Consider the following 24,045-nt stretch of genomic DNA (forward strand, 5'->3'; position numbering starts at 1 on the left):
CAAGCAATCCTCGTGCCTTGGCCTCCCAAGTGTTGGAATGACAGGCGTGAGCCGTCGTGCCTGGCCCCTAATACTTTTAACTTAGAACTCTTTGAAGGTAATCTACTAATTACTTAAAAATATCCAAGCACTAAAATCAGTGATTTTGCATTATAGGTAATTTATTTCATGCTTAACAAGTTTTTTTAAATTTTTTATCATGCTTTTAAAGTGCTCATTAAATGTTTGGCACATAGCAGATGCTCTGTAAATTCAACCAGTTATTTTTTCCTCTAAAGAAATGTTGTAAATCTTTAACCCCTTTGCCCAGGAGACTTTGATGTTGTTATTCAGTTAGATTTTTTCTTTTTCAAAAGTCCAGATTCTGCTGGTCCTCTTCTGTGTGTTGCAGAATGTTTGTACTGTCTGTTCTGTTTCATGCTGGGCAATTTCTGGCATTTTCTGAAAGAGGAGCCCTTTTAGTGATTGAAACCCCTAGGTCAGCAGTTGTTCAAAGTCCATGTGTTAAATAATAACACTCCCATCTGCCATCAGTATCCCAGTTCTGGATACTGATTACCTGAAGGAGAACCATCTTTCTGTTTGCTGGCCCCAAAGCTTTCTGCTGCTCTGTGAGATTCTTTGAAATTGTTTCTTTTGGATTCTGTGTTTTATGTATTAAATTTTTAAATTTATCATTTTATTATGGAAATTTTTAAGCATACAAAAAAGTAGATCAGTTTAAGATAACTTTGTACATATTCACCCACTTCAATAATTATCAATATTTGGCCATTTGAGTTTTCATTTGGCCATTTGAATGTTATCAACAACATTCAATGGTTGTTTTTTGTAGCATTTTAAAGCAAATCTCAGACATTATGTCATTTCTTCTATAAAACATTCAGCATGGCTATCTAATTCATTAGGACTTTAAAAGATATAACTAACATGGTATCAGCACATCTAGTAAATAAACAATAATCCCTTAACATCACCTAATATCCAACCTTTATGACAATTTTCCCAATTGCTTCGAAATTGTGTCCTTTATATTTGCTTGATTTAAGTGAGGATTTGAATAGGATCCACATAATGGTGCTTAATTGTTAAGGCTGTCATGTCTCTCATTTTATAATAATCCCCTCTCCCAGTTTACATTTGCCATTACTTAAAAACAACAACAATAAAACAGGATCCCTTGCAGAGTGTCTCTCCTAATTGGTTTGGCGAATAGCTCCCTTTTAGGATCATTTGATATATTTTTGTATTTCCTTACATCCTGCAAACTGTGAGGTATATACAGAGGCTTGGTTAGATTCAGCACAAAAACAATTCACAGGGATATGGGATGATACAGGGTACTATCGCTCCGTGTTGGGAGGCACAGAATAGCAGGTTGTCTCACTTTTAGTGGTGGTAAGATTAATCAGTAGTTTCAGATATTCTTAGCCTGACTTATTAATAAAGTTTTCACCAACCTTTCACCTATGGCTTTTAGCTACAGTTAGTAAATGTTGCCTAGATCCATCATTTGATTAGAAGTTATAAAATGGGCCGGGCGCGGTGGCTCATGCCTGTAATCCCAGCACTTTGGGAGGCCGAGGCGGGTGCATCACAAGGTCAGGAGATCGAGATCATCCTGGCTAACACGGTGAAACCCCGTCTCTACTAATAATACAAAAAATTAGCCGGGCACGGTGGCAGGCGCCTGTAGTCCCAGCTACTCGGGAGGCTGAGGCAGGAGAATGGCATGAACCCGGGAGGCGGAGCTTGCAGTGAGCAGAGATTGCGCCATTGCACTCCAGCTTGGGTGACAGAGCGAGACTCCGTCTCGAAAAAAAAAAAAAAAGTTATAAAATAGTGATTTTCTAATTCTATCATGTCTCCTTCATTTATGAGCTAGATTTTTTTTTTATAAAAAAGGAAATTTACCTTATCAAACATTTGGTAAGCTGGAAATACAGATTTCATAGGAAAGTTACCATAGTTACTTGATAAAGTTCTAAAATAAGTTAGTGTCTTAGCAAAAATGACCAAGTACTATTATGACCTCATGGATTTTATTTGATGTTTTACAGTCTATTGCAGTTCTTATTCCTTTTCGATGCTCCAATTGTTCCTTCTTTGGTCAGTGGGAGTCCCTTCAAGCTGATTTCCATGTCATTATGATATGACTCTTGTGGTCTTGAATAGCTTTCTTGTCTTCCAACACACAAAAAACTTTCCAGCTTCCTCTTATATATTTTCTTTTTTTTCTTTTTTTCTATTCTCAGATCTGGGCTTTCTTAGGAAGTGCTGGCTCCTTTCAGCAGGAAATAATGTTTAGAAACCACACTCTGAACACTAAGTGCTCATTGTTCCTGGCTCTCACTGCTTTTAGATGTTTTCAGTGGAAGAACTTGAAAAGAATATTTTTTTGAAAAGAAATTATAATTTTTTCCTTATATTTCTAATTCAAATTTAGGATTAGGGCTATTCTCAAAATTCCTTTGATTTTATAGTCTTACATATTTCTCTTTTGTTGAATACCTTTGTTCCCAATGAATATACTTTTTTGCTTTATTATAGCATGCCTATATTAACATGAAAATAATACTAATAGTATTGCCAAAATCAACTGCTGCCTTCCCCAGAAACAGATCGTGAGATGAAGATTAATGTTAAAGTGATGTAATGGTATTTTCAGGAAAACAAACCAACAACAAAAATAGTAAGGAGGTTGGGAAGTGGGCAGGGAAAGAAAGGAGACCAAACAAGGGTACGAAAACAAGCCAAGTCTGGAGGAAGGTAATTTTGGACTAATGCTACAAGAGAGCAGTGGGAACAGTGTAGTCTGTACCTCAGATTCATCCTAACCAAAGGTACAGAAGTTAGAGTATTTATATGCCAGTATCCATCAGTGGTTGGCTACAGGGTATCAGGTTTTGAAGGGGAGGCATGGGTTAAAGAAAGACATACACAGACACACACACACACACAGAGAGAGAGAGAGAGAGAGAGAGAGCCTGGCTTAACAGCAAATGCTGGCTTTATGTCCAGCATTAGACCTACAGATGTGGGAGACCAGCTTAATGCCAGGGCCCACCGCTGCTTAAAGACTGGGGCAATTTATAGGTCTGGGCAGGAGGGGTCTGGCGGGGGCACGGCCTAATGCCTGGGAAAATGTTGATTACGTGTTCCCAGGATGAGGCCGTTCTAGCCCTTTTTCCGGCTGAATGTGGTGTTCTTTGCACTTTCGCACTTTCTCCCAGCAGAATATGATAAGAGGCAGGCTGTTTCTTATGGCCCAAACCCCCATGGAATGTTTCACTTTGACCAAGGTCTGAGAAATGGCGGTGGGGGAGGCTTACAAAGTGGTGTAGTTTGGACTAACATTCTTGCCTTCTACTTTAATATAAAAGGGAAAGGGGTGTTGTTGACTATCTGGTTGCTTCGTGCTGAACAGGGGCTCTGTTATCAGGGTTGGGGTTTTGAATTAGTGGGTGTCCAACTTCAGAGTTGTTTTCCTGGAGCTGCTGATACCAAACTTGGCAGAGGAGAAGGATGGCGTCAATGGGTTTCTGGGTGGTTGCCTGGACAAGGGAGTTCAGCCTTCGGGAGATAAAGCAGGATATGCAGGTGAGTACACATGGGCCAATTGTTAGTATTTGGAGGAGGAAGGTTAGGGATCCTAAGAAAGCGGTTACCCAAGGCGTATACTTTAGGAGGGATGACCCGTGCTACCAAGAGTTAGTGACTTGATGTTGGATTTCTGCATCCCTGTTACGGAGCCCATGGGCTTCTTCGCGAACAATCCCAGATTCATAAACATTAAAAAGCATTCTTCTTGGAGATATACACATGTGCCCCCATTTTCAGTGATTAGCAGGTCTAGGACCCTTTGGTTTTGGAGAATGACTCCCACAAGAGAGTTTATCTGCCTTGGGAGGCTTGCAATGGAAGCATGCATGTCCTCTAAGGTATTATAGAGGACTGTAGAGATTTTTTCAATATAGGGAGGTTGAGGTTGATATACTTGCTATTCCAGTGCCAAGTGCATCTGACATGCTTAATCCTGTTACCAGAGGAATAAGATGTAGAGCCCGCTTAGTGCGTGTGGAGGAAGATGAAACAGAAGCTACCAAAGGAACCTGGATGGTCTGGTTGTTTAGCAAAATGCTAATGTTTGAAGATTGAAACCAGGGTGTACATTCTGGACCAAATTGCCGGCAAGCAAAGATAAGAGTTTGTGCCATACAGAAAGAAAAGACCGGGGATTGAGAGGCAAAAGTTGTAAGTGAATGTAGCAAGCTATGAGAAGACGGGGGTTGAATCCTGGACAAACTTTTTGTTCCGACATTTTGTTTCTCCAGGTTGAATAGCTATTAGCAAGGGAAGCCCCTGTGAGGGTCTGATAGGGAATGTTGGTGTGGGAGGAGGTGAAGGCTGTTTGGTTTTGGAGAGAGAGAGAGAAATGGGTTTTTGTTAACTAACAGCCATTGTGGCCCTGATGGGGCAGAAGGATATAGATTGCAGTTGAGGGAATTGTGTTTGCATTTTTTTTCCAGGGGGTATCCTTGGGTTGGATACATGAAAAGCTGGGCCAGCACAGAGGGGAGGGATTGGTAAGAGGTGTTTTATGGAATCGGGCTTGTAACATGTTTAGTTTAGAGGTTATGAGGTGAAGCATGGTGACGACCCTGTGTGTGATGATGTGAGTGGATTTGATAGATTGGAGGGAAAGGTGTTTAGCTGAGAAAGATTATAAACAGATTTCAGGAGTGGATTGGCTGAGTAGGTAAGATGCAGGTTTATTCTGGACCAGGGTTATGTAGTTAGATTAACAGAAAGGGCAGTGAACTTCTGGATTTGTGTGGACTAACAAATTTAACAGTTGGAAGAAAGACGGGTGTGTGACTGATTTAAGAGGCAATGTGTGAGGTTGACGACGGGGGCCTGACTGCCAGAGGTTGGGTGGGGTGGGGGGCACTTAGAGTACCCCACAGACAAAGAAGACAAAAGGAGAAAAAGGAGATTTGAGAAGGAGTGAATATTTGGAAGGCCCTGCAGCCATAGCTCCTGGATTAATGTGAGAAATTGGAGTTGACTATTCAGGGACCTGGGGAGGGAATACCAGGAAATATCTGAAACAAGATATGAGATAAAAGATTTACAATTGGAAGTGGAGAGTGTTATGGACTAGGGCCTTCTGGATTGGCAACTTCAGGAATTTTTAAGTGCAGTGAGGTTGGTCCTGTGAGGGAGGAAGAATATTTTGGGGGTGAGGAAATTGCTGAATGTGGATCTGGTGCTCTTTTTAGTTTGGAATGGTGTGTCCAGTGTGGAAAAGATGTTAGCTTTGCCTCTGTGGGAGTAGCTAGGATAACCTGGTGAGGGCCCAACCACTTAGGTTGGAGAGGGGCAGAGGAGTCTGCAATACAAACCCAGTCCCCTGGTTGTAAGGACAGGGAAGAGTGTTTTGAGGATGGACTTTCAGGCTGGGGCAAGTAAGTGTTAGCGTACTGTCTTATTAGATGTGTGATATATATTCCCTCTAAAACTTGATGAGGTTTACACCTTTTTTTTTTTTTGCCAAGTTTTGTGATTCTTTCTTAGTGGTAGGAGTTTCAAGATATAACTTGTTCTTTACCTTGGAGATGATATTCTGGCATATTTGAGACCACTGGATCCCTGAAAACTTCACTTATGTGGCTAGTCCCTGACACTTTGTAGGCTTTCTCTCCCCTCCCTTGGGAGTGTATATATTTTTACATGGCATCCAGAGTCCTTGTTCCTTCTTGCTATTCAACTCTAGTTAACATAACTGCATGCTTATAGTGAAACAATGTGATGTTGCAGATAATCAGATCCTTTCAGATTGTGTTGTGAAAGAGGCTGGCAAGTTAACACATTCCTTGACAAAACTGTGAAAGAAGTACTGTTGTCTATCCCAAGTCAATGCAAACTACTTATAATCCTCCTTTCCCATGGCTCTTCCAAAGAACACACTCGCCATGCTAATACCTGTATAGGAAGTGACAAAGCCTCTGTTGATGTGTTCCATCTGGCACACCATATGCAATTAAGGCTACCACTGGATCCCATCTGTGGTGGTCCTCCACCATCTGCCACAATCTATTTATTCTGGGGCCACATTGGTGAGTTGAATGGGAATACAATAGAGATCATTACTCTAGCATCTTCTACATCTTTACAAATGGCATTACTGTCTGCTATTCCACCTGGGCTGTGGTATTGCATCTGAATTACTAATTCAGCAAGAGTGAACTGTTTTTGAGCATTTTCATGTAAACTTCAATGATATTAAATCCTGAGTCACAGCAGTGTGCCCTCATATTAACAAGATCTCCCTTATCTGGACTTACCTTCTGCCCCCAACACTCTGGTCCCATATTCTAGGCATGCTCTCCTTGTCCCTTCCACTTTAGCAGGGCCAGCACTACACTATTTGGACCATCCTAAGCCCTGACCTAGCTATTTGTCAAGTATTCAGGTTTACTATTTGTTAAGGTAATAGAGAACATGAGGATAGAATTTGAATAAGCAAGTATTGTCTTGCAAGGCATCTGTATCAGCTGTGTTTTCTGCATGGGAATCTTCAGGAAACGGGATGCTGCCATCCCGCAGCATGGGGTACTGGGATAAGGATACCAATAAGTTTGAGGGTAAATTTCAGGCCTTGACTTTAGCACGAGACTTCCCAGGACTTGACTTTAGCGTAAAGTCGAGTGTTTGTCTTTGTGTTTTCTGCTACTCTGACAATCAAATCCTGAGTCTGATCTTCAGAACATGTCTGCCCTCTGCTATTGGAGATCAGGATATCTTTAAATGCTGCCAGGGAAATTTCCTGACTTTCACACCATTCTCTGATGTAATTGGCCATCTTGAGTACATCGGTGATCATGACCACCATCAAACAGCCAACTTCAAAGTTGTTCTAATTGCCATTTCCACACATTTCTCAAATGCTAGAGTTATTGACCAAGCCAGTGCCTTCCCTTACACCTGTATCCCATCTTTCATTCCAATGCACAACAGGACAGAGTCAGCAATTGTAATGCTACAGCAGGCCCGGGTTATCACCAATGCTTTTACAAACATCAAGGGGGGGTCCCTGGGCCACCTGGCTTGTCAGTGATATAACTCTGGAAGTTATTATAAGAATCTGCATCCTAGGTCTTCTTGTGGAAACAACTGGCTTAGGTCAGATTCTTTAGAAGCAGACCCTGAGATGAGGATTCCTGTAAAAATGATTTATTACGATGTATTTCCAGGGAAACCTGACTGAGGAGAGCATAAGTAGATCTGGAAAGGATATAAAGTAAGGTCCAGTTCAATTCTTAGGGGATTTGGGAGATAGTGTGGACCTCGCTTGCCAAGCAGAAGCAAAGGGAGATGGAGCATTTATATCTGTATAGTGATGCTTTGAGTAAGAGCTGTTCCCAGGCAGACACAAATTCCCAGGCACATCCAGGTTGGCAGGCAAAACTGGCTCCTGCAGCCTGAGGGAGCCCTCTAACAGAAAAAAACAGGTTCCAGGTGTTGGGAATGAAAACTCATCAGGAGCTGGCATGCAGCAAAATGGTAAAGGGAACTGAGGGGATATTGGTGGAGTATTGAGTGTGTGCTATAATGACTGAATGCAACTATTTTTAAATTTTGATGGGAAAGAACCTCTAGATTGATTTATTTCTGCACTTCTGCGCATATACTCAACATGTAGTTAATGTGGGCATTGTCTCAGACTGAATCTAAACTGTTTTCATTGCTAATATTCAATAACATCGATACATGCCCGGTGTATGGAGAAGTCTAGTAGAGTTGGAGTCACTAGGAACTTCTTCATTAGTGACTAGAGAGTCCCTGGGAATGAGGAAAATCCCTAAGAAACTTACCCAAAGGAATAATGGAGGCAGGCACACAATGTCAGTATTAGCGATCTGGTAACAATGGTTAGGTAAATAGAAAAGAGACGCAATTAATGGAAGAGTAAAAGTGAGTGTAGGTTCAGACTCTAGAATCTCATGGAAGAGAGTGGCTGGTGGGTCAGAACTAAAGGATTGGCTTTACCAAAAACCTCTCCAAGACGTTGCAGACAAAGCAGTTCTGCTTGGAAACTCAGGCAGTGAATTGGAGTGAGATATTTGGAAGATGCCAATGTTTCAATTTCGTTCACCAGATATTCATTAAGTACTGACACTGAGGGCTCAAAGAAGCATGGCTCAGCCTTGGAACATCACGAGTTTCAGCTCATTGACAAGGTTAAAGATCTTTCATTTGCATGGACCATTTCCAAAGTCCTGGTGGGGAAGAGAGCACTAGTGACATGTTCATATAGTCCCATATTTTTGAAAATTTCTAGAAGTAAGCCATTTTAACCACAATTGTTTAAAGTTACTATCTCCATCCTATTGGGTACCATAGTACTATGGAGTTGCTCTTGGCATTTTTTGATACGGTGAAGGGAAGGCTGCAGTGGGAATGCATTTCATTGGACTAAAATTTGGGATACATTTATGTGGTTTGGGTTGATAAGGGGAATTGTTACATTATTGCTAGCTACTTTGGTATAGAAACAGCTTCTTGGAATACTGAAATCATCCACTGTGCCTGTGTAATGGGATATCCAAATAATGGAAAAGAGTAAATCAAGTGAACATATTGGAAATGGTTTTAAACTTCATATTGACTTGACACACAATCTTGACATTACAATGATAACACAAAACTCATAAAAACAGTCCTTCATTAGGATTCCCAGGAATATTTAAACTTCATTGGAGACTGAAGATTTGATAGAAGCAAACTGTGACTGGAGTCACACAAAGATAATTTTCCCCCCATAAATGTGAATCATTACCCCATCCCTGTCCAAGGTTGGTATTGCCTGGGGAAACAAAGGTTTCACAATGCATGTCATTGTCTTTGAATATCACCTAAAAATTTCCTGTCTTAATAAAATAGCTCACTAATTTTACCTTTAAACAGTTCACTCTCAGTATCATGTGGATTATACCTATTTAAAAACTCACACTAAAAATGACTAGATGAAAGACGTGGTACTAGAGGCTTTGTATATGCCTAGAAATGAATTTCTGAACATGAGATCATGGGAAGGGAGATTGGAGTGTATGGATAAAAGCAAGAGTACAGAAAAGAATACCAAGCAGAAATCCATCCTAAGTTGGTGCATCTCCGGTCATATGTGTGCTCAAGCAGGGAGGCCAGGTAACTGGATCTTTAATAGAAGAAACTGGTCACTTCTGGACAAACAACCCAAAATGCAGAATTTGAAATGTGATGAAGGTGAGCACATATGAAGAGCAGAAGGGGAAGTGTCCCTTGCCCTTTGTTAGAACAACAAGGAGGTGAGACCCACACTTCGAGAGGAGAACTTTCTCACGATGTTGAGTCAGACCTTGATGGCTGACCCTCAAGTGCCCTCCTTCCTTCAGGATTCTACACTCTGATGGTGAAATACCAACTAATGAAATATCCCTCTCTGCTATATGCCCATCTCCCTTTATCAAATTTTGTGAAAAGATTTCTCTTACTTTCTCTACCCTCTCATTCCCTTTCACTTACCAACAAACTGCGAACTGACCTGTACACTCATCTCTCTGCTAAATGTACCCTGAAAAAGCTACCAAGAATTCCTCATCACAAGGAGGCTAAGTTCCTTTTCTGACCTCATCTACTTGAACTTCTTCACTACACTTGTTATTGCTCATCAGCAGTCTTTCTTAAAAGGCCATGCCCATGAGTCTTCAATGAGAGTTGTACTCTCCTGTTATTTCTCACACTTACACACCTGACTCTTTCATCTCTGTTATGTGTGGGCATTTCTTTTTTTGGCCCTTCTTAGATGTTGGCATTCTGTCTTGGCTTGTGGTTTTCCATCCACAGGCTCTTGTTGAGGCATTTGGTCTAAACTCAGGTCTGCGGTACTGAACATTTGCATTTTTCTCCTTTATCTTTTTCTCCATTTCACTCTTATAGTTTCTGTAAGTTTCAGATTAGTGATCTGGCCCCTTACTGAGCTTGCTGCTATGGCTTGAATTATGTTCCCCCAAAAGATGTTGAAGTCCTAATACTCAGTATCTGTGAATGTGATTGTATTTGAAAATAGGGTCTTTGCAGATGATCAAGTTAAGATGATGTCATTAGAGTAGACCCTGATGCGATATGACTGATGTCCTTATAAAAACAGAACATTTGGACACAGAGACAGATGTGTACAGAGAAGAGATGATGTGAGGACTCAGGGAGAAGGCCATCTACAAGCCCAAAATTGCCTGAGACTACTAGAAGCTAAAAGAATAAAAAAGGCATAGAACAGATTCTTCCTTATAGCCTTTAAAAGGAACCAACCCTGCCAACACCTCGATTTTGGACTTCCAGAGCCGTAAGACAATAAATTACTTTGTTTGAGCAACTTAGTTGGTGGCACTTTGTTAGAGCAGCCCCAGGAAGCTAATACACATGTCCACATGATTATCCCACTATTACCATTAACTCAACATGTCCCAAAGTCAAATCATGATCTTCCCCACTGAAAAGGGCTCATCTTGCTACATTCCCTGGCTTAGTTGTTCAGACCACTCTCTATTCAGTCTCTCACATTAGAGACCCAGGACTCCTTGACACTTTTCTTCTCCTGCATCCATCTAGTCAAAAACCATGATCTTCCAGTTCTATCTTATAAACATTTTTCATGTCTCTCTTCTTGTCTTCATCTCAGCTTTTTCTGCCCTCACCACTGCTGAGGTGAGTTCAGTCCTCACTACTGCTGTGTAGGCCGCTGCACAGATGGTCATTTAACTAGTCTTCTTGATTCTCAAATTAGGTCAGAGTGTTCTATCTAGAGAGAAAATCTGCCCTTGTCAGTATTGATATGATTCCTATCATACTGCTTGTAGGTTATACCTTGAACTCCCTAACACAGCAAACAAGACCTCCTTACTCTGGCCACTCCCACTTCCCTAAATCCACCTTCTCTCCTTTCCTAACTGATTATGCAGGCAAGTGATTCCCTTCAGAATCCATCCTGCTTCTTACTTTTATTCTTTTGTGCAAGTTGGGCTCCTTTTACCAAGTGTAAAATATCTTACCACTTGGTAAGATTTTACCATCACTTGGAATCGGCACTCCTCATCTGGTCTTTCATGATGCCCTACAGGTTTCTCTGCTATTGTACCTAAAACAGTGTAGTGCTATCAATTATTGTGTCTGTCCTCCACGTTAGGATGGAGAATGACTGTGCCTCCTTTACTCCAGTGTCCCAAGATTCCAGATTCTGGAACATAACAAGATCTCAGTAATTGTTGTGTTTATTCAAGCTTGGCCCTCTAAATCCTTGCCTTGATTTTTCACTTAGAACTATTGTCTATCACATTGCCTCTATATGAAATGGCTCAATGCCTCTAATCTTTATTCTACATGGTAGAAATTAGAACAGGGGTCAATCCAGACCATAGTCCCAAACTCACCAACACCTACAAATTATCATTTTACAAAAATACAAATTCATTCATATTTGAGCTTTATAAGTAATTGAACCACTGAACTATTTGGATCCCAGAAGAAGAAAAATGACAGACTTACAATGGGTAATTTGTGAGCATTGTTGAAAATGACAATTTACACAGGATTAGGCAGGTGGTAGGGAAACCACAAGGGATTCTGGAGAACCCCACAGCTTGCCAAATAAAGGCAAATAAAAAAGGCTGAAGGGACAAGGAAGAGAGAAGTTATGAGAACATATGGAAAGGGCTGCCTTCCAGGAGCTGTGAACTGTAGAATGCTCAGCCATCTGCACACCCTAAAAGAGAGACTGTCAGAGATAAACACCACCTGACTCTACCTATCTCCCTTAAAAATCTAGCAGAAGCCAATGGACAAGGGAGTACAGGATGCAATCCATATGGGTCAGCCTCTTGGAGCCTGAGCAGGATGGAAATAAATGGAGGACATACAGGGAAGAACACATGGACAATACCCAACCCAATAAATAGAAAGTAATATTAATTTTCACAAACAGGAAAAATCATTGCCCTAGTGAGGTTGTCAACCCGGATTAAAGGTTTTAAAACATTGTTTCTTGTATCCAGTAATGGAATCTAACATACTGGGTCCCACACAGCAAGCCCTCTTAATCCATTGTTAATTCTATGAAGATGACAACTGCATTCTTAGTTATCATTTTATTTGAATTTTTATTCATCTTACATTTCTCTCAAAAAAAGTCTGAATAAAATAATGAACTGATCTCATAATTGAAAAGAGCCATAGGAAAAAAAATCTTTTCACTGGTATTTTCATCACGGAAGCCTTCTATTTTATGCGATACGGTGCCTAATGACTTTTCCATCCAAGGTGGGATAACTAAGAAAGGAAAATGATATAGAATTTAAAACTTCAGCTGCTTCTATGGCTATAACCATGCATAAAATCACTATCCTTTACCTTCATAAACGAGTGAGTTTTCTCTCTTTAGCCCATTCTTGGACATCTGCTTCTCCAAATATGAGGTAGAAGAGTAGTCCTAACAGGTTAACGGCAAAGAGCAAGAAGAAGACATTCCTCCACCCAAACTCAGGGTCCTGGAGACACAAAACCCCAAGTATATATTACCCCTTTCATATTTTTCTATGAAACATTATATTAATAGTTCAGATGACAACATTCACTGGTGGGTTTCCTTGTAGAAATTCATTTCCTGAAAGTGGCTTGATAGTTAAATGCAAAGGATTTCAAAATACATTCAGTGTTCTTAATAAAGGGTATTTGGGGAACTTTGTGATTAATCTACATAAATGCATTTGTCACTATTTATCCAAGTGCCATACATTTTCTCTTTTGCATGAATCTCGACTATATAAGCTATGCTGAGAATCCTTTCAAGATTCTTCTTATGTTGTGCTGGAATTGTGAAAAGATTATGGGCTTTTGAGCTATACATGTTTAAGTTTGAAGAATTCTGATTGTTCATCCTTATTGTGGAAAGACTTATGCTAACAGATTTTCAGCTTGTTAGGGAATGAAAATAATAAAATTCAATTTTCACAACTGATGTGAGAATCAATAGTTAAATGAGTTTACAGCATGTGAAATACCTATGCATACATCACACACTTAATGTTTGCTTTCATTATCCCCTTTTTGGCATGATTATGCAAATGAAAATTTTTAATGTATAATTATTTACAATTTTCTAGAAATTTTGTTTTTTTAAATCAATTAAATTTTAAAAGGAACTATTTTATTACTATTTGAAATAGATAACCAGAATTCCTTGCCTTTAATAAAAAACAACCATAATGAATGCAATGAAACCAAAACACTGTTATTCTAGTGAAAAGAAAACAATGTTCATAGCAGCCTTATTGATAATAGCCAAACAACTCAAATGTCCATAAAAGTACAATAGATAATTTGTGATTAGCCACACAATGAGACACTACACAGCAATAGAAAAGAACAAGCTATTATAACATCCAATGGATGAATCTCAAAAACATGATGGATGAAATAAGCTAGGGTAGGTACTATATGATTCCATTTCTGTGAAAGGCAAGAATGGGAAAATATAATCTATGAAAACAGAAGTCAAGGTAATAGTTACAACCAGGAGGGGTACTGAATGGAAAGGAGCACAAAAGAACCATCTGGGTGATGGAAATATTCTTTTCTTTTCTTTTTTTTTTTTTTTGAGACTGAGTCTCACTTTGTCGCCCAGGCTGGAGTGCAGTGGCGCGATCTCGGCTCACTGCAGCCTCCGCCTCCTGGGTTCAAGCAATTCTCCTGCCTCAGCCTCCCGAGTAGCTGAGACTACAGGTGTGCACCACCACATCTGGCTAATTGTTTTGTATTTTTAGTAGAGACAGGGTTTCACCATGTTGGCCAGGATGGTCTTGATCTCCTGACCTCGTGATTGCCTGCCTCGGCCTCCCAAAGTGCTGGGTTTACAAGTGTGAGCCCACCGCACCTGGCCGGAAATATTATTTTCTAAAAAAAAACTTTTAGGCTTAGAGGCACATGTGCAGTTGTGGTATATAGGTAAACTCATGTAATGGGGGTTTGTTGTACAGATATTTCATCACCCAGGTACTAAGCCTAGTCCCCAATAGTTTTTTTTTCTGACTCTTTCCCTCCTCCCACCCTTCACTCTCAAGTAAGATCCAGTGTCTGTTGTTCCCCTCCTTGTGTCCATGAACGCTCATCCTTTGTCTTCTACTTATAAGTGAGAACATGTGGTATTTGGTTTTCTGTTCCTGCGTTAGTTTGCTAGGATAATGGCCTCCAGCACCATCCATTTTCCTACAAAAGATATGATCTCATTCTGCATAGTATTTCATGGTGTATATGTACCATATTTCTTTATCCAATCTGTCATTGATGGGCATTTGGGTTGATTCCATGTCTTTTCCATTGTGAATAGTGCTGCAGAGAACGTAAGTGTTCATGTGTCTTGATGGTAGAATAATTTACATTCTTTTGGGTATATACCCAGTAATGGAATTGCTGCGTAGAATGTAAGATCTGTTTTTAGCTCTTTGAGGAATCACCACACTGCTTTCCACAATGGTTGAACTAATTTACACTCCCACCAACAGTGTATAATAGTTCCCTTTTCTCTGTAACCTCTCCAGCATTTGTTATTTTTTGACTTTTTAATAATAGACATTCTGACTTCTGTGAGATGATCTCATTGTGGTTTTGATTTGCATTTCTCTAATGATCAGTGATATTTAGCTTTTTTCATACCTTTGTTGGCTGCATATATGTCTTCTTTTAAAAATTTTTTATTTTATTTTATTATTATTTTTTAATTTTTTTATTTCCATAGGTTTTTGGGGAACAGGTGATATTTGGTTACATGAGTAAGTTCTTTAGTGGTGATATGTGGGATTTTGGTGCACCCATCACCCAATCAGAATACACTGAACTGGATTTGTAGTCTTTTAACCCTTACCCCCTTCCCACACCTTCCCCCTGAGTCCTCAAAGTCCACTGTGTCACTCTTATGCCTTTGCATCATCATAGTTTAGCTCCCACTTGTGAGTGAGAATGTATGATGTTTGGTTTTCCATTCCTGAGTTACTTCACTTAGAATAATAGTCTCCAATCCCATCCAGATTGCTGTGAATGCCATTGATTCATTCCTTTTTATGGCTGAGTGGTATTCCATCATATATATGTATACCACAGTTTCTTTATCCACTCATTGATTAATGGGCATTTGGGTTGGTTGCACATTTTTGCAATTGTGAATTGTGCTGCCATAAACATGTATGTGCAATTATCTTTTTCGTATAATGACTTCTTTTCTCTGGGTAGAAACCCAGTAGTGGGATGGCTGGATCAAACAGTAGTTCTACTTTTAGTTCTTTAAGGAATATCCACACTGTTTTTCATGCTGGTTGTACTAGTTTACATTCCTACCAATAGTCATCCAGGCCAACAACAATGGCCAACCTTGCAGGAGTAAGGTAATATCGCATTGTGGTTTTGATTTGCATTTCCCTGATCATTAGTGATGCTGAGCATTTTTTCACATGTGTTTTGGACATTTAGTGGGGAAAGGACACCCTATTCAACAAATAGTGCTGGGATAATTGGCAAGCCACATGTAGGAGAATGAAACTGGATTCTCATCTCTCACCTTATACAAAAATCAACTCAAGATAGATCAAGGACTTAAATCTAAGACCTGAAACTATAACAATTCTAGAAGATAACATCAGAAAAACCCTTCTAGACACCGGCTTAGGCAAGGATTTCATGACCAAGAACCCAAAAGCAAATGCAATAAAAACAAAAATAGCTGGGACTTAATTAAACTAAAGAGCTTTTGCACAGCAAAAGAAACAGTTAGCAGAATAAACAGACAGCCCACAGACTGGGAGAAAATTTTCACAATCTATACATCTGAGAAAGGACTAATATCCAGAACCTACAACAAACTCAAATAAATTAGCAAGACAAAAATAAACAGTCCCATCAAAAAGTGGGCTAAGGACATGAGAAGACAATTCTCAAAAGAAGAACGTATATGTCTTCTTTTGAAAAGAATCTGGTCACGTTCTTTGCAAACTCTTTAAAGGGTTCATTTGTTTTTTGTAAACTTAAGTTCCTTGTAGATGCTGGATACAAATTCAAAGTATTGCCCAAAACATAGCAGGTTGGCATTTATGCATGGAATTATTATCCCAAGACACCTATGCAGCTGTGTGGTTTCAGTTTCAAAGATAGCAATCACTATTTAGTTCTTTGCTTGAGAATGAACCAGGCTTTAGGTCACCAAAGAAATGATTCTATATTTTTCTTTACCAGGTTCATCTTAATGACAAATTATCCAAAATTTAACTTTATTTTTCAGTCTTTGAATACATGCTATCACCTTTATAAGTGGATTTAGCAGAGCATTTTTGGAGTCCTTCATGACAAAAAAATTGTACCTGACTAAGAAGAAATCCGCTGACAGTGGGTACAATGACAGGTGCTATGCTCGAAAATCCTCTTGATGCTCCCATGAGAAAACTGGAATACCTGTGGGTGACAGGAATGTTCTGGTCTAGATCCAGAGATGTTTGACAGTATCCTTCAGCCCTGATCCATGTATGAATCTATAACTCAATTATATTTCACAATTATATATAATTATAATTAGACAATTATATCAAAAAGGACTTGCACTATGTATATTCAATGAGAGGGATGAGGACAAATCAATACCCCTTCCTCAACATACCTGAAAAAAATGGCCACAGGTCTATCTGTGGTTCTTCCCCTATGGTTTATTCATTTCCTAAGTTCGGGGATCCCAGAAAGCTGAAAGCTAAATCTTTTAAAGAAAATGTGAAACTGATAGTGGAGATCAGAGTCCTACCTTGGAGCAATATCTAAGACATTGATATAAATCCCTGACTGACACAATGTGCTTAATCCGCACGAGAGCGTCAGCAAGGCAGTTGCTGTGATATAGCCGGAATTGAGGTAAGGCAGAGACACAATGAGTGCTGAAGAGGGGAGACTTCCTAGGAAATGAAGAAGAAACAAATTAAACAGTGAGATGCATTCTTTGGCTGTTGTATGCTACGCGAATTATCTGACCCTCAAGCTCTGTTCTTACCTAAAATTGTGGCAATTTTCCTCACAGTGATGAGTCTAAACTTTTTGGTTAGAAGGAAATCTGCCAGATAGCCTCCCACCATGCCTATGACCCAGGCAACAATAAAAGGAAGGGCAGATAGAAGTCCATTCTAAAGAGAAAAGATTGAGTAAATTGCCATAATAAAGGCAGTGAGACCACAACTTTTGTTGATAAATTACTACTAATAATAATGACATTCTGAAATCATACTTTCTTAGGAAAATCAGTAACCTCTTAAATCATACCCCAGAAAAGCTACTGGCATGAGTATTAAATATTAGATTATTTTTGGTAATAAGAAATACATTTCTCAGATGGAATGATTAGTGAGGGCAGAGTAATTGGTCAGCCATGCAAGCAGGAGAAAGGAAGGGAAGGAAACATACTCACGTCTCTGATGTTAACATGGTACACAGAGCTGATGTAAGTTGGTATGTATACAATCATTGTGCTAACTAACCATTGATGGCTGAAACAGCCTAAACATATGGACCAAATGGGTAGAGATCTGAGCATAGCTTTGATGGGAAGAGGCTGCTTAGAAGACCTGACCTGAAAACAAATTTACTGGTCATAACGGTAAATCCGACAGATGCTCACACACTTAGTCACCCTTAAAAATCCAGATTTAAGGCCTCAAGAAAATCCAGATACAAGGTCTCAGAAAAGTGTTGGTGTCTTTATATGTACCTGTTGTTTCAAGGAGGATATGATGTATTCTTTTTCTGAGGTGCTTATCCATGGATAGGAAACGGGGTCATCATAAATCACAACAAACCAGAGAAGGCAGCAGACACAGCCAACACCTCCTGTAAGCACAGGGTAAATTTGGTAAATGGGCTGTTTTCTGCTTTTTGGGTGAACTTCTTTTATGTTGGGATATTTTCTGGTATAAGTTCTAGGAAAAGCTCATGTTCATTATATCCCTTTTCCATTTCTGAAACAATTCACCCATTTTACATTTCCTGTTTATTTGTGTGTGTGGAAATTACAGAGCCTAGAAGTGGCACCACACTTGATATCTCAATATTTTTAATATTAGCCATTCTGATAGGTGTGTGGAGATATCTTATGGTTTTTATTTGTATTTCTTAAATAACTAAGGATGAGTTGAGCATCTTTTCATGTGCCTATTTTCCCTCTATCTTTTTTTGATGAAGTGTCTTTGCCCAATTTTTTTTTTGGTTTTTTATTATTGAGTTTTGAGAATTATTTACACATTCTGAATAAAAGTCCTTATTACACATGTGTTTTGCAATTATTTTCTCCTGGGATCAGCATGTCTTTTTATTATCCTAACAATGCCTTTTGATGAGGATATATTTCTAACTTTGATGAAATCCAATTTATCAATTAATTTTATGAATTATGCTTTTGGTGTCATATTTAGGAAATCTTTGTGTAAATAAGAAAGATTATTGCCTATGTTTTCTTCTAGAAGGATAATAATTTCAGGTTTTATATTTAGGTCTGGGATTCATTTTGGTTTAGTTTTTATATATGATCCAAGGTATGGATGGAAGTTCATTTTTTTGCATGTGGATATCCAATTTTTGAGCACCTTCTGTTAAAGAGACTATCCTTTATCTATTGAACCTTTCTAAAATATCAGTTCAGTTTACTTTATATGAAGTAAATAGAATCATGAGTCTATGATTCTATTTTGTTTCATTGATCTATTTGCCAATCTTTATGTCAATACCACTCTGTCTTAAAGACTATAACTTTATAATATGTCTTGACATCAGGTAGTGTTAGTCCTACAACTTTGTAATTTATTTTCAAAGGTGTTTGGCTATTCTAAAATCTTTGCATTTCCATAAAAATTTAGTTTTCAGTGCACAGCCCTCACATATCTTTTGGCAGGTTTATCCCTATGTTGAATATTTTTTATGCTATTGAAAATCGTACTGTTGTCTTTAATTGACATTTCTAATTATTTCAGCTTTTCTACATCTGAAAACATCTCTATTTTGCATTTGTTTTTGAAACTTTTTTTTTTCACTGGGTCTAGAATTCCAGTTTGACAGGTTTTGGTTTCTGTTTCTGTTTCGGTTTGTTTTTTTGCACTACTTTAAAGATGTTGTTCCACTGCCTTCTCTCTTGCACTGCTTCTAACAGGAAGGAATGCTGCATTCAGCATTATCTTTGTTCCTCTCTCTATAACACATCTTTTAGCTTTGGCTACTTTAAGATTTTCTCTTTACTTCTGGTTTTGAGCCATTTGATTAGAATGTAACTTGATGTAGTTTTCTTCATGTTTCTTGGCCTTGAGGTTCATTGACTTTTTTGGATCTGTGAATTTATAGTTTTCATCCAATTTGTAAAATTTTTGGCCATTGTTTCTTCAAATATTTTTGAAAAATGTTGTTTTTGTTCTCCCATCCTACTTTTCTGTTTTGGGCACTCCACAACTTACTGATGTTCTCATTTTAATATTATAATTTTCTCTGTGTGGTGCGTTTTGGATGATTTCTATTGTTGTTTTTAAGTTCATTAATCTTTTATTTTATTGTATCTAATCTGTCATTAACTCCATTTGGTGCATTTTTCATCTCAGATACTGTACTTTTCATCTCTATAAGTTTTTTGGGTCTTCTTTATATTTACTATGTCTCCACTTAACTTTCTGAACATACAGACTTATGCTATAATGTAGCTATAGTAACTATTTCAATGCCCTTGTTTACTAATTCTAAAATCTCTGTCAGCTCTGGGTTAGTTTTGATCAATTTATTATTCTCTTCATTATAAGTTGTATTTTTCTCCTTTTCTTCATGTCTGGTAATCTATGGTTGGAGCCAGACATTATGAATTATATCCAGCTGGGTGCCAGATAGTTTTGTATTCCTGTAAATCTTATTAAGCTTTGTTTTGGGATATGATTAAATTATGTGGAAATAGTTTGCCCCTTTTAGGTGTGGCCATCACCATTTGTTAGAGAGATCCACAGCAGTACTCCCTGTAAGACTAATAATTTCTCACTACTGAGGAACAACATTTATGAGTATTCCATCCAGTGACCCATGAATTATGAATTTTTCAGTCTGTCTTATGAAAATGAGTACTATCTCTGATTTTCTGTGAGTGTAGGCACCGTCCTCAGCCTTCACCAATGATTTTCCCCTGCCTACATGAATGAATGAAAAAGTCCTCTTTTTCATTCTTGATATTGGTTATTTTTCTTTCCTTTCTCTCTCTCTCTCTGTTTATCTCTCTTTCTCTCTCTCTCTCTCTCCATCTGGCTAAAGATTTGTCAATGCTATTGATCTTTTCAAATAACCAATTGTAGATTGAACAAAATCTCTTTTTTGGTTTAAATCCATTAATTTCTGCATGTATTTTTTTTTTTTTTTTTTTTTTTTTTTTTTTTTTTTTTTTTTTTTTTTGGAGACGGAGTCTCTCTCTGTGGCCCAGGCTGGAGTGCAGTGGTGCGATCTCGGCTCACTGCAAGCTCCGCCTCCCGGGTTCACGCCATTCTCCCGCCTCAGCCTCCCGAGTAGCTGGGACTACAGGTGCCCGCCACCACGCCTGGCTAATTTTTTTGTATTTTTAGTAGAGAAGGGGTTTCACCGTGTTAGCCAGGATGGTCTCGATCTCCTGATCCGCCCACCTTGGCCTCCCAAAGTGCTGGGATTACAGGCGTGAGCCACCGCACCCGGCCTTCTGCATGTATTTTTGTTATTTTCTTCCTTCAGTTTGATTTAGGTTTACTTAAATCATCTTTTTCTAGGTATTTTAAGGCATAAGCTTAGATCATTAATTTGAGAACCATCTTGCCTAATATAAGCATTTAATGTTAAAAGTTTCTCTCTAAGCATTGTTTTAATTACATGCTACAAAATTTGATATATTGATTTTCATTTTCATTCAATTTGATTAAAAACTTTCCCTCGTGTCTTTTTCTTTAACTCATTGGAAGTATGTTGCTAAGTTTTTAAATATTTAGGGTATTTCCAGAGGCTTTTCTGTCACTCATTTCTAGTTTAATTTTATTATGTTCAAAGAACATATTTTCTATTATTTTGAACTCATTTAAATTTGTTCCATCTTATTTTTGTAGGCCATAAATTGTCTATCCTGGTGAATGTTTGAAGCACACTTGAAAATAAGTACTCTACTGTTGTTGAATAAAATGTACTTAATCTGTGTTCTTATTCTATTGATTATTAAGAGAAGAATATTGAGGCCTCCATCTTTAATTGTGGATTTGTTGATTTCTCCTTACTCTTCTATCAGTTTTTGCTTCATGTATTTTGAAGTTCTGTCATTAGGTGCATATACATTTCAGATTGTTATATCTTCTTGTGAATTGGTAATATTACTTGTTCTGAAGCCATTCTTATCTGATATTAATATATCCCCCCAGTTTTCTCTTGATTAATGTTTCCATGGTAACTAACATCTTTGTTCCCTGGACTCTGTACAGTCCCAAGAACCAACAGGACTCTATCTCTGCCCTCAAAGAGCTCACTGTCCAGAAGGGGAGTTAAATGTATAAACAAATGAATGCAAACTAATGAAAGGTTTGAAAGTAGAATGTAAAAGCTGCTAAAGTGGAAGTTATGGAGGGAGCAGTTCTTTCTCGATTTCTAATAACTAAATGGAAGGCTTTGGGAGAAATGCGGAGATTGGCAAAATTCATCCCCTTGGTGTTTCCTGTTTTCTCCTCTCTAAGAAACTTGAGCCTTACTCAGGATGCCTTGCTCCTGTGCTACTCAGGATGCCTTGCTCCTGTGCTTACTCTGAGACAAAACCCACAGCAGCACCTACCTCTCTGGATTTCTTCCTTCCGTGTCTTACCACTGACCTGCAAGCCTATCCCCTACTGCCTTCAATGGCAGCAGAGTATGACTGATTACCCTGTGATAATAACACAATGTGGTGGGTTAATAGCACTTTATAATAGGCAGGAGAACTTCCAAATTTTTTTATGGCATTGACTAATTATTCCCTTAGATTAAGATATTTGGTTTTCTAGGATTTATCTGTCTTGACTCATTTCCTTTGGAAAACTATACACAAAATATACTTACTGAGGAGAATCTTTCTGCATATGAAACTCTGGGAACTGGGAGATAGTAGCTTACCAAAGATATAGAAGACAAAGGGCCACCCAAGGGTTTCACTAATGAAGCCACCTATGAGGATGGCAGTAAAGCATCCCAGTAACATTCCTGCAAAGAGAGAGAAAGTAAGCTGTGGGACTCTAGACTTCTACCTGGCAAAAACATACAGATTGATAGATGACATATTATAGAACAGTAGCTTTAAACCATAAGGAGACGAGAATATTAGAATGCACAAACTTCAAATTTATGATTTAAGAACATATAATTTCATATGTTCTCCTGAGAGCACATTTTTCTGGTAGTTCCCTATAACATAGCAGATGACTGTCATACTTCCTCTCATGTTCTTTTAATTACACAAGTTATATATGCTTATTGTAAAAGTAAACTACTACAAGGAGCCACAGTTCCCCTCATGTGCCTTCCTAGCCATTCTCACTTGTCTCTCTAAAATTAACCATTAGTAACAATGTGTTATACAATATATAATTGCATACCTTTTCTTTTCTGCACACATAAATAATATATATCTACACATAGTCATCCTCTTGGTAAATGCATTACGTAATATGTAGACAGAAAGCTAGATTTTTCTATAAATGTGCTAATAAATATTTTAACTTTTATAGCTTTTCAGAATGTTCTAATATGGTAGGGCATGTTCCCTTTTTATTACTTTTTCAAGCATTTCTAGGTGATTGTGTTTTTTATTTTCCAGATGAACATTAATATTAAGCCATCAAATACTATATATGTGTATAGGTATTATCATTTTTAAGTAAACAGGATCATAATGTTTCTATTGTTTTGTGACTTCACTTTTTATTCAACAATTAGTCTTGTAAGCGTTTTTATGTCATTCTAGAGTCTACGCAGTTACTCTGAACATAGACATAATTTATTTCTGCACAATAGAATAGCAGAAGTGGACTTGCTAGGTCAAAGTCTAGATCAAAGGCTACGTGCATTTTAAATTTTGGTAAATACTGACAAAGTACCTTACTAGAAGTGTGTAGTACCAAATTAAATTGCCAAAAATATTGGGGTTTTTTTTCTCATCTCTTTGACAGCATTTAATATCCTCAAAGGTTTTTTCTTGTTGTTGTTTCTTTTGTTGTTGTTTGAGACAGAGTCTTGCTCTGTCACTCAGGCTGGAGATTTATTACAATGGTGCAATCACAGTTTACTGTAATCTCAAACTCCTAGGCTCAAGCAATCCTTCCACCTCAACCTCCGAAGAAATGGAATGACAGGTGCATGCCACCACACTTGGCTAACTTAAAAAAATTCTTTATAGAGATGGGAATCTTGCTGTGTTGCCCAGGCTGGCCTTGAACTCCTGGCCTCAAGTGATCCTTCCATCTTGGCCTCCCAAAGCACTGGATCACAGGCATAAACCACCATGCCCAGCCCCTCAAAGTTTTTAAAAGTTGCCTTTCTGGCCGGGCGCAGTGGCTCACGCTTGTAATCCCAGCACTTTGGAAGGCCGAGGCAGGCGAATCACGAGGTTAGGAGTTCGAGACCAGCCTGGCCAACATGGTGAAATCCTGCCTCTATTAAAAATACAAAAAATTAGCTGGGCTTTGTCGGGGGCGCCTGTAATCCCAGCTACTGTGGAGGCTGACTCAGGAGAATTGCTTGAACCCAGGAGGCAGAGGTTGCAGTGAGCCGAGATTGCGCCACTGCACTCCAGCCTGGGCGACAGAGTGAGACTCTGTCTCAAAAAAAAAAAAAAAAAAAAAAATTACCTTTCCAATATTAATGAAAAAGTGAAAAAGAGAGCTAGAGGTGGTGGCTGATGCCTGTAATCCCAGCACTTTGGGAGGCCGAGGTGGG

General features: G+C 38.6%; 1 protein-coding gene across 3 annotated transcripts in view; it reads right to left on the minus strand.

Moving 5' to 3' along the window:
• Window positions 1-11,926: 11,926 nt before the first annotated feature.
• The window catches only part of SLC17A3 (solute carrier family 17 member 3), a 29,542-nt gene continuing 17,423 nt past the window's right edge, over window positions 11,927-24,045 (minus strand). For 2 of the 3 annotated variants that reach the window (XM_057302447.2, XM_003804556.6), the window contains 8 exons: window positions 22,228-22,314; window positions 17,828-17,946; window positions 17,528-17,689; window positions 17,117-17,246; window positions 16,874-17,021; window positions 16,443-16,533; window positions 12,448-12,584; window positions 11,927-12,366 (listed from right to left, as the gene is read on the minus strand). In XM_057302447.2, coding sequence (XP_057158430.1) covers window positions 12,450-12,584; window positions 16,443-16,533; window positions 16,874-17,021; window positions 17,117-17,246; window positions 17,528-17,689; window positions 17,828-17,946; window positions 22,228-22,314 — 872 coding nt within the window. In that variant the 3' untranslated portion in view covers window positions 11,927-12,366; window positions 12,448-12,449. Of the gene's footprint in view, window positions 12,367-12,447; window positions 12,585-16,442; window positions 16,534-16,873; window positions 17,022-17,116; window positions 17,247-17,527; window positions 17,690-17,827; window positions 17,947-22,227; window positions 22,315-24,045 lie in introns of those variants that run through there. The other variant, XM_055113245.1, reaches the window with a different exon arrangement.

This window comes from Pan paniscus, chromosome 5, assembly GCF_029289425.2.
Source record: "Pan paniscus chromosome 5, NHGRI_mPanPan1-v2.0_pri, whole genome shotgun sequence".
Taxonomy (NCBI): Eukaryota; Metazoa; Chordata; class Mammalia; order Primates; family Hominidae; genus Pan; species Pan paniscus.